Genomic DNA, 11,351 nt, shown 5'->3' with positions numbered 1-11,351 from the left:
ACCAAGAACGCCTTAAAGTGCTTGAACCCCGGTAATTGCTGCTTGCAGCTATATTTATTATTGTTATTATTATTATTATTATTAAAAAAATTTTACAAAATCGGAGTAGTACTAATATAATAGTAGCATTTCACTGTAAAATTAAATATTTAATAGTATTTAATAGTGCTGTCAAACGATTAATCGCGATTATTCGCATCCAAAATAAAAGTTTTTGTTTACGTAATATATGTGTGTATACTGTGTATATTTATTATGTATATATAAATACACACACATACACGGATATATTTAACGAGAAATGTGTTATGTTTATGTACTAAATTTATAATATAAATATACACATATAAAAACGGGTAAATATTTTCAAAATATATACTGTATATGCGTGAATTTATATATACATAATAAATATACACAGTACACACACATATATTATGTAAACAAAAACATTTATTTTGGATGCGATTAATCACGATTAATCGTTTGACAGCACTAGTAATTAATAATAATATAATAATAAAATATGTAATAGCTTTTACGATTTGATAATCACACTAAGCTATATCATGACTTTATTTCATTTGATTAGTCATTCATCCCTATATAAGGTAGACAGCTTGTTATTTGTGAGGTTTGATAAGGTCAACGTCACTATTACTCATAATTGATTAGACAATTGGTCAAAGCATTAGTAATGTTGATTAAACCACAAATCAATGTCCTAGTGTGCAGCGATGAGTCTTGCACAGGAAAACACCACTCAGATTTTCTTGAAAATGTAAAAGATGTAGTCTCCACTTCCTGAAAGCTGTTAATGGGTCATAATTGGTCCATTTGTGTTGTGTTTGAAGGTGTTGTGTGTGAACCTGTTGGACACGGCGGTGGAGAACATCACTGCTGGAGTGAGGGAACATCAGCAGGTAAACCAAGCTGATCCATCTATATTATAGTGTATTGGAGCAGCTCATGAATATTTTGGATGATCGGTAACTGGATACTTGAATTATAATGTACTGTCTTAAGTGTGTTTTTTTTTTTTATCTGGTTGTTTCAGGGTCAGGCATGTGTCGTGGCGCTCAGGGCCCTGCAGTCTAAAGATGTAAAAAACCTGATGTCTGATGCCCAGAGAACTGAGCTGCATCAGAAAATTGTGGACCAACTTGCCAAGGTAGACTTTTCATGATTTACATTGTTGAAACCACACTTTCTTAGCTCGATCGTCTCAAAATGCAAAGTTTTGGAACAGCTCATTTCAACAGGAAGACCACAATTTCAGTAGTTGGCACCAATTCCAATGAAAATCATTTGCAAATATTATTAATATTGATACACATTTTTTTATTTTGTTATTTTTTAGTAATGCAAAATAAGGTACTTGTTTAAACAATAATTAATAAATAATAATCTTTAATTAATACATTACAATAATTGCTTCAGTATTATGTTTACATTCACTTTACATTAATATCTTGCCAATCTGATGGCATTCTGTATTTAAAATATCAAAGTAAAATAATATACAAATATACACAAACACAATATTAATATAATATAATAATATATATCCCCTTTTACATTCATGTATACAATATCAATATAATGCATATAATCTCTCTCTCTCTCTCTCTCTCTATATATATATATATATATATAATATTGATATACACACACAATATCTATATAATATCCTAAAATATATCCCTTTCTTCCAGAGTTTTGAAGATGTAGAGTGTAAGAATAAAACGGTTCGTGAGAAGATAGTCAAGGCACTAGAGCTCTGTCAGCATCTTGTCAGAACCGTTCACAGTCAGGTAATGAATAAATGTTTTTCCTAAATCTTCTGCTTTTACAAGGTATTCTCAAGTGTGAGTGTTAAAAACCCACTTTGTTTCTGTCTGAGCAGAAGATGCAGGTTAATCTGGAGCTCCTTCAGAAAGTCCTCAAGTCCATGAACGCTGAAGGAAGCCTGCAGAAACCAGGACAGCTGGAGGACACATACTGGAGCGTGATGAAGTTATTTGGCATTTTGTGAGTCACGTTATGCAAATCTATTTTGATTATAATTTTAAATGTGTATGTAAATGCTTAACTACCATTCAAACGTTTGGAAAGAAGTCTCTCATGCTCACCAAGGCTGTATTTATTTGATCTAAAATACAGTAAATATTGTGAAATATTATTGCAATTTGAAATAACCGTTTTCTGTTTGAATACATTTTAAAATGTAATTTATTCCTGGGATGCAAAAGTGAATTTTCAGCATCATTACACCAGTCTTCAGTGTCACATGATCCTTCAGAAATCATCATAATTTGCTGATTTGCTGCTCAAGAAACATTTCTAATTATTATCAGTTTTATGTTTTATTATGTGAGACTCATCATCATAATCATCTTTTGGTTCGTGTCCATCAATAATAATGAAATATGTGGAATACCTTTCATATTTAAATATTTTTCTTTAGAGTATTAAACCATTTCCAGCAAGTGTAACTGATAATCAACCTGTCTTCAATGTCTCTCTTCCTTTGCTTTATTTTAGAAAGCCAAAGATGGAAAAGGTGAAGAAAGTTGTAGAGGCAGAGCAGACAGAAGAAACCACAAAGAAGAAGAAGAAGAAGGGGTTCCTTCCTGAGACGAAGAAACGCAAGAACCGTAAGAAGCCTACGGTACTGGAGGGAAAAGAGACGCCAGCCTCCACAGAAACTGCTGGAGGAGCGTCCGGAGAGGAGGGAAAGAAGAAGAACAAGAAGAAAAACAAGAGGAAACCGCAGGGAGGAGAAGGAGAAGAGACACGAAATCAGCCAGCCACTAAAAAAGCCAAAACACAGCAGCAACAACAGAAGAAGAAAAAGAAAGGAGGACAGCAGGAAGTTGATGGGAAATAATTGGACAATATGATGTAACTGAATACAGAACTCACTACAGGTTGCTGTTTGTCCTGTGCAGCCCAAACTCTGGGCCTGGCCTTCAGAAATTTGCTTCTTTCAAGATCACCTGTTCTGTTCAGAGAAATCAGCAAATGTGAAGAGAGAAATATCTGCATTATTTGCCTGTTTGTGATTACTTGCATGATATTATTTTTTTTAAAGCAATAGAAGAAATACTAAAAGGCATTTTATACCGCAATGTCCAAACTGTCCTGAGCGCGTTCTCAGACGCGTCTTCTTCTTCTTGCTTTACGGTGGATCGCAGACTTTTAAGTACATTACCGCCACCTATCTCTCAAATGGATCACTGACACTCCTAATTGAGATTGTAGATAGAGTGTCAATAGGCCATTTGAGAGACAGGTGGCGGTAATGCACTTAAAAACTTTTGTTTGCCATGAGTTATAAAGCATAAAGCATTGAACTTCTTTAACATAAAAAGTAGATTTAAATATCAAATATTTGTATTTTACTCCCTCTTAAAATGGTCTTGTCCTTCTCAACCTTAACAGTATCATCATTACTGTTGAATTAACAAATGAAAAAATTTTAATAAATTTTAACGATCAATATTATATTTAGCTGTATCCAACATTTTGTGTGCACCTTTGTTACCACATGATTTTGCATTAAAAATGAATTCATTAACATTAATGAAAAATTTGAACCCTTTCTACAGCATTATGGAAATAATTTTGTTCCATTTTATCAGTTCTAACATGCATTGTAGTGTTAAATCAATTTGCCAGCGTCAAACATCATGCTCAGTTTTTAATCTATGAGACATGCATATTTATCAGTAAATAAATAAACTTTTGTTAGCTAAAAATATTTTACATTTTAAATAATTTTCGATAATTGTAATCTGAAATCAAAAATATGTAAATTAAAAAATAAACTGATTTAAACACTGATTTAAAAATAAAGGTAAATAGAACTATTAAAAATAATAAAAATGGCAAGCAAATAAAATATTAATTAAACTAAAAAGGAAAACCAAAAAAAATAACATTTAGAAATTAATATTAATAAATAACAGTAAAAAACTGCTTCAAAACATAATTTAGCACTAAACTAGATGAGTAATAGTTCAGTCTAGACTCTAGATCATCTGCAATCTTGTTACTCTGTACCATACTTAGTGTAAAATTTTACAAACTTGTTTAATTTTGATGTTTATTTCTAAAAAAAATTAAAATAAAATAAAAATCACACAAATCAAACTCAAAGTTTTAAATTGTATTTACGTCCAAACAAGTTCCCGACATGCTGTAAAAAATGATACGCCTCATAAAATCAAGATTAAGCAACTTTTCACTGACCTTTTGAAAAATAATTTTTATTTTTTTTTTAAACCTATTTTGTACCCTATTCATGTAAAATACATAACTGTAATATCTGTGGTATTTTCGGCGGAAACTATAGTTTCCATGCCAAATTTCTGTCAGAGTAAAGCTTAAAATATCCCACATCTGTTTGAGAAGCCATGATTTACTGCAACATTTCCTCACTTCCAATAGATGGCGCTCTTCTGATCAACTACTATTTCTGGAGAATTACTGAGGAAGTGATTAGCGCTCTACAGAGGGGACAGATGCCAGAAACAGAAATAGTAAACATGAAAGTGAGAAGCAGACTGTAGCGTGAAGCTGTCTGTGTAACGTTAGTGTTCAGCGGCCCACTGAGATCGGATCCGTGTGTTTATTCGCGTCTGACGGCGGACAGTCGAGACCGGACGGGCGAGATCAGCGAGAAGAAGATCATGTACAACAACAACGGCAGCAGCAGCACACCGTCCTCCTCCTCTTCCTCATCTGAGGCTGGAGACATGAAAAGTGCACTGTTCAGCCCGGGCGAGCCGCTCAGACAGCCGCGCACGACTCCTCCGGCGTCCGACGGCGGCGCAGGTGAAGTAGCGTTCGGTGCTAGCTCACATGCTAGTCCGCTAATAACTGTTTCTGCGAAGTAGCTAATGTTGTCCGAGGCCTTTGAGGGGGGATATACACACACAATTCTTAGCCTTTTTGTCTAGTCCTCCATTTGGAACCCCCTCGGTTATAAAAAGCAGAACATTTGGGTTAATTACCCTGCGGAGGAGTGACTTCAGTCGATGACAGTTAATGCTAGTCACTGTTTAGATGCAAGTTATCACGATATGCGTATATGTTTATATGTGTGTAAATATATTTGTTCGTATGCATGTATGCATATAATATAGAGATATATGCTAATACTTGGGTAAAGGAAAGCTGATTTTTAACAATGCCAGTAGAACATACAGTACTGTGCAAAAGTCTTAGGCCATTAGTATTTTCACCAACAAAAAATGGTTTTATGTCAGTTATTTCTATCTTTTGCAGTAGTGTGCCAGTAGGAAATATCAGTTAACATTCCTTTTGCCATTAATTGTAACAATCCAGTGAGATTTTTGTCTGCACAAGGAGTCTGACAACAGCTAGTGCTCCACACAGAGATCTGTTCTAATCATCATCCAGTCCATCTGGGGTTACATGAAGAACCAGAAAAAACTGAGGCAGACTAAATCCAGAAAAACTGTGGCAATGTCTCCAACAGACAGACAGACTGGATGATGGTGAGATCTGATCTCTGTGTGGAGCACTGGCTGTTGTCAGACTCCTTGTGCATACAAAAATCTTACTGGATTATTACAATTAATGGCAAAACAAATTTTATTCGCACTCATGCTCCTAAATACATTTTCCAGTTCACACACATCTATTTTTAGTCACAAATGCGAGTGAAATGCTTGCACTGTCGAGCCCTGAAAAGGAATGTTTGGAAATGTAAACTGTTATTTACATAATTATTAATTATTATTATTGTCCTCATTTGTAAGTCGCTTTGGATAAAAGCGTCTGCTAAATGTCTAAATGTAAATGTTATTTCCTACTGACAAACTACAGCAAAATATATAAATAGCTGGCTTAAAACCATTTTTTGTTGATGAAAATACTAATGGCCTAAGACTTTTGCACAGTACTGTATATATGGGTGGTCCATGTTTATGTGTAAATATATGAAGTTACTAATGCTTTGACAGTGTAAAGCTTATTTTTAGCATTTCTGTGAAGTTGATTATAGATATATAGGCAGCTAGAGATAAACAGACAGCACAACAGATAGATAGATAGATAGATGCAAAGATGGATGGATTGATGCATGAATGGACAGACAGATGAATGATGGGATAGAGTACAAAGCATATAAACCTTTTTAACCATAGTTTCCACCACATCATATTTTAGATGTATTTTGTCATTAGATGGATGGATGGATAGATAGATAGATAGATGCATGAATGGATAGATCCATGGATGTAAAGATGGATGGATGGATGAATGATAGATGGATAGATGCAGAGATGGATGGATAAATGGATAGATAGATGCATGAATGGATAGATAGATGTGTGAATTGATGGATGGAGAGAGTACAAAGCACATCAACCATTTTAACCATAGATTCCACCACAACTGGCTATTTTAGATGTATTTTGTCGATAGATGCATGAATGAATAGATGGATGGATGATAGATGGATAGATATATGGATGTAAAGATGGATGGATGAGTAGATAGATGATGATAGATACATGAATGGATGGATGCAGAAATGAATGGATGGATGGATAATGAATAGATGGAATAGATTTTAACCATAGTTTCCACCACATCTGGATGTTTTTTTAATGTATTTTGCAAGCGGCAACCTCCCCCTCTCTCTCGCGATGCCAACAAGGAAGTGACTTAAACTGTAATTCATCAACTGGCCGCTAGAGGCTTGCTGCAAAAGGGAGTCAATCCCATAGACTCCCCATGTTAAAATGCCCAACTTTACAGAAGAAAAAAACATGTTTACATCCTGGTTCAACCAACTTTACAGCAGAAAAAAATGTGTTTACAGCCTGGTACAAAAAGTGGTTTTGGTCTATATAGCTAATTTTGCCCTTCATGACAACTGTGAGGGGGGTGAATTTTTTTATAAGTCATCCGTTTAAATTATATTAAGCCTTAAAGTTCTGCATAATTAAGGGCGTGGCCACTTGAGTGACAGGTGGATTGCCGCTGCTGTCACCACCGTCGAGCTAGGTGGGCGTGGTTTCAGCAACCAGCTCCCGCCTTTTTGCCCATTTTCGATTATCCGAGAGTGACGCGCGGTGACGCGCTGCCAAGATGGCGATGGCCAGCTCTGCCCACTTTGAGCTTCAAAAACCTCTTCAGGAACCTACGGGTGACGTCACGGACACTACGTCCATGTTTTTATACAGTCTATGGTATTTTGTCATTAGTTGACTAACTTGACTTGTAATAATTACTTCTGATCGATTGTGATCTTTTATGTTAAAAATCTAACAAACTTTTGAAGACACATTTGTTGTTGTGTGATGAAGATTATTGCAGTATTACTTTTATTGGAATGCGTGATTTAAAGCTAGTTAAATGGTCACCATCAGTTAGTGGGTGAGATTGTTAATCTGACCATATCTGTCATGTGATTTGTACGGTGGCCGAGAAGTGCAAAGCAAATCACAATTCTGAAAACAAAATAACAAATTACAAACGCAAATGCAAGTCTAAAAAACAAAATAACAATTCAGAAAGCACAACAACAATTCAGAAAACATTATAACAAGTCAGAAAACACAATGACAAATTCGAAAACAAAATAACAAGTCAGAAAACACAACGACAAATCAGACAAACCGGAAGAGGTAGGTATAGTTTGAGACAGCGCCATTGGTTTGGGATTACTCACCGCTGACTGGACGAGACATCTGTCAATCAACGTATACTGGAAGAACCAGCCGAAGAACAGCAGAGTCGTGGTAGAAAGTTCGGAGATGGTATTAAAGTAGCTCGGTTTAAATGTATTGTATGAATTGCCCTTACTATGGAATAAAAAATACGGGGTGTCTATTTACATTTAGTTAAAAGTAGTTGTAAAATATCAGCTCCAGTGGCACAGATGGATAAGTGCTTGTTGTTGGCTTTTTGACGCGATCGACCCGGGTTCGATCTCGCCTTTTGCCAAACTTTTTTTTCCTTCCTTTTCAAATCTCGTATTAGCAATGGATTCTATTTACACTAAGTGAAAATAGCAGTATTTTTAGCAATATGCTATTTACACTAAGTGCAAATACCTATTTACACTATGTTAAAATAGCAGGATTTCTACTATCAAGTATACTACTTGTTGCAAATAGTGGCAATTATCTGCACTTCAGTATTGTAGTACATTATAAAACAGTATGCAATAATAACGTATTGAGTGTAAATTATAATTTTAATTTTAATTATTAAATGGATGCCACCTTATTGGTACAATAAAGCCGTCCCTACACCTACCCTAACCCTACCCGATATTTTATTTTCAACTTTTTGATTATTTCCTTCATTTTTATTGAAAATAAATGCCTTTACGATGTGATACGAGATTTGAAAAGGGAGGAAAAAAAAGTTTGGCAAAAGGCAGGATCGAACCCGGGTCGATCGCGTCAAAAAGCCAACGACAAGCGCTTAGCCATCTGCGCCACTCGTATTTTTTATTCCATAGTTAGGGCAATTCATACAATACATTTAAACTGAGCTACTTTAATACCATCTCCGAACTTTCTACCACGACTCTGCTGTTCTTCGGCTGGTTCTTCCCTGTATACGTTGATTGACAGATGTCTCGTCCAGTCAGCGGTGAGTAATCCCAAACCAATGGCGCTGTCTCAAACTATACCTACCTCTTCCGGTTTGTCTGATTTGTCGTTGTGTTTTCTGACTTATTTTGTTTTCGAATTTGTCATTGTGTTTTCTGACTTGTTATAATGTTTTCTGAATTGTTGTTGTGCTTTCTGAATTGTTATTTTGTTTTTTAGACTTGCATTTGCGTTTGTAATTTGTTATTTTGTTTTCAGAATTGTGATTTACTTTGCACTTCTCGGCCACCGTAGATTTGAGTGGAGAAGTCAAGTAATCTTGACGGGTTGCTTCTGTCTCTACACTACAAGTCTAATGTGTGCTGTTCTTTATTATTACTGTTTCTAACATATTTTAGAATACTAGTAAAGTCATCAAAACTATGAAATAACACAAAACGGGAATTAGTGTATAGTGACTACAAATGTTCAGCGTTAATGCCAGTCTTCATCACTCCATCTTCCAGAGAGCAGATCCCCCATTCCTTCAGGACACAATAGCAGCAGTGCTGTAGATGCACTTGTGAAAAACTCTAAACTGTCTGCCGCAGCACCTGAGTTTGTCCCGGGCAATTATGCATCGTTCCAGGTGAGTCTATGTGGCTCCTTTTTAACACTGTGAATTTACCGTGGTATTAGTCTAATGTTCTCTCTTTTTAGGATGACGTGTATTCCGATGGATCTGAAGATTACTACCCTGAGACCTCACTGGCTGATTTCGTTCAGGATTTCGTAAGCCATCTGAACTCGTCTCCGGGGTCCTTCGAGTCAGAAATCGATTACATCACGGATATGCTGAACAGCTGCGTCACTACAGAGGAGATTCTGCAGGAGCTGGTAGAGCTCATCTACGTACAGGTGCATTTGTAATGAGTTTCTGATAATGGATCTGTGTGGTAACCTGTCAAAATGCAACGAGAACTTCCTGTTTAAAGGAATAGTTCACCAGTCATTATTTACTGACCCTCAAGTTTTGTCTTTTTTTTTTACATGGAAAACAACAGAACTTTAAAATTACATGTAAGTGAGTTAATGATGTTTTTGAGTGAACTATCCCTTTAAATCACACTGTCAAAACTATTTAAAAAATATATTTAAACTATTGCAGAACATAAATATTATATATTATAATGTACAATTTTGTTCTGCAATGGTTTAAGAATATATTTAAAAATATATATTTAATAAAAATGATTAATTATTGTTTTTTGTTTTTTATTCACAATTGATTCACACTTGATTCTTTTCACTTATTTCTGCAATTATGATTATTACACAGCTCTCTGGAATACAGTCTAATAACTAATATAAATGAATAATTTACTACATAAATATGTCAATATTTTATATCCATCTGATCCTGTATTTATTTATAGCTGTCTAATAAACTATGCAATGTACAGTCCATATATTTATTATTATTAATTTTTTAGTAGTATTATGTATACATACTACTATATTATTTATTTATTTATTCCTTAAGTGGACACACACAAATGTCAATAATCCGAAATATGAATAATGACACAGAAAGCTAAATTGTAATCATAAATTGTGGCTTTTTTAAGTTTTGCATGCTCATTGTCTTGCGAAAGCATGCATGTAACATGAGATGTCCTCTATAACACCTTGAGTATTATTATATTAAAAAGTCAATTTTGTAATTGGTGAATTACTGGTTAATTATCAAATCATGCATCAGTGCTGTATTGAATTTTGAACCAAATAGCAGAACTGAAATTTGCAAAATACTACTATGGTACTATTTTTAATCTGTGTACTGGTCAAAACATAATGCATTTAGCAGTTGTTATTAAGATGAAGGCAATGAAAACCATCCCACATTTGTTTTCCACAGTCCACGTCTATCCCTAACTTTGCCTACACGGGTGCACGGCTCTGTAACCATCTGTCTCATCACATCCGTCTCAGTCCAGCCAGCGGTAACTTCAGACAGCTGCTGCTGCAGAGGTAAATTTCAGGTTTAGCAATGTGACGCCCAAGTACCCATTTCTGGGTGTTTCATAAAAGTGGCTTGACATTTGGTTCTTAAAGTCAACAGTTTCTTCCCTTTTCCTTCTAAGCCTTTACTTTCAGTTTCGTTTAGTCTCATTTTTGTTAGTTTTGTTTATCCTCAAAACTCCATTTTGTGTGTCTGTGTAGGTGTCAAACCCAGTTTGAGCAGAGGGAGCAGGCCGTGAGAGGAGATCCAGGGACCCAGAAAAGGTTTCACTATTATGTGCTGTTTCTGGGGGAGCTTTACCTTAACCTGGAGGTCAGTTCACAACCAATGCTTTTCACTTGTTATCACAAAATCTATCTATCTATCTATCTATCTATCTTTCATTTAAGATTTACTTCAATTAACATATATAATTTTTGTTTTAGGTTTTTTATTTTAGTGAATTTGTAATAACACTAGTATAGCTAGTCAACCAATCATCATTACAAAATAAACCCAACGGCAGAGCTTGACCTGCTACATCTGAGCAAATTATGTAATGCTAAAGCCTAAACCAATTAAAACCCTTAAAGGGTTAGTTCACCCAAAAATGAAAATTAGCCCATGAATTACTCACCCTCAAGGCATCCTAGGTGTATATGACTTTCTTCTTTCAGATGAATCCAGTCGGAGTTATATTAAAAATGGTCTTTGATCTTCCAAGCTGTTTAATGGCACTCAGCGGGTGTTACAGTTCATCAGTCCAAAAG

General features: G+C 35.2%; 2 protein-coding genes across 2 annotated transcripts in view; both read left to right on the top strand.

Moving 5' to 3' along the window:
* Window positions 1-3,120, top strand: part of LOC107750298 (myb-binding protein 1A-like protein) — a 20,528-nt gene extending 17,408 nt beyond the window's left edge. The window contains exons 21-25 of the mRNA XM_016565617.1: window positions 855-923; window positions 1,058-1,171; window positions 1,716-1,814; window positions 1,907-2,031; window positions 2,545-3,120. Of these exons, the coding sequence (XP_016421103.1) occupies window positions 855-923; window positions 1,058-1,171; window positions 1,716-1,814; window positions 1,907-2,031; window positions 2,545-2,890 (753 nt within the window). The 3' untranslated portion in view covers window positions 2,891-3,120. The remainder of the gene's footprint in view (window positions 1-854; window positions 924-1,057; window positions 1,172-1,715; window positions 1,815-1,906; window positions 2,032-2,544) is intronic.
* Window positions 3,121-4,428: 1,308 nt separating this feature from the next.
* paip1 (poly(A) binding protein interacting protein 1) overlaps window positions 4,429-11,351 on the top strand; it is a 21,484-nt gene continuing 14,561 nt past the window's right edge. The window contains exons 1-5 of the mRNA XM_016565609.1: window positions 4,429-4,839; window positions 9,107-9,228; window positions 9,300-9,497; window positions 10,498-10,610; window positions 10,803-10,914. Of these exons, the coding sequence (XP_016421095.1) occupies window positions 4,695-4,839; window positions 9,107-9,228; window positions 9,300-9,497; window positions 10,498-10,610; window positions 10,803-10,914 (690 nt within the window). The 5' untranslated portion in view covers window positions 4,429-4,694. The remainder of the gene's footprint in view (window positions 4,840-9,106; window positions 9,229-9,299; window positions 9,498-10,497; window positions 10,611-10,802; window positions 10,915-11,351) is intronic.

This window comes from Sinocyclocheilus rhinocerous, unplaced genomic scaffold (genome assembly GCF_001515625.1).
Source record: "Sinocyclocheilus rhinocerous isolate Xijiao unplaced genomic scaffold, SAMN03320098_v1.1 scaffold181, whole genome shotgun sequence".
NCBI classification, from domain to species: domain Eukaryota; kingdom Metazoa; phylum Chordata; class Actinopteri; order Cypriniformes; family Cyprinidae; genus Sinocyclocheilus; species Sinocyclocheilus rhinocerous.
The sequence above is the reverse complement of the archived record's forward strand: the minus strand, read 5'-3'. Positions and strand labels throughout refer to the sequence as shown.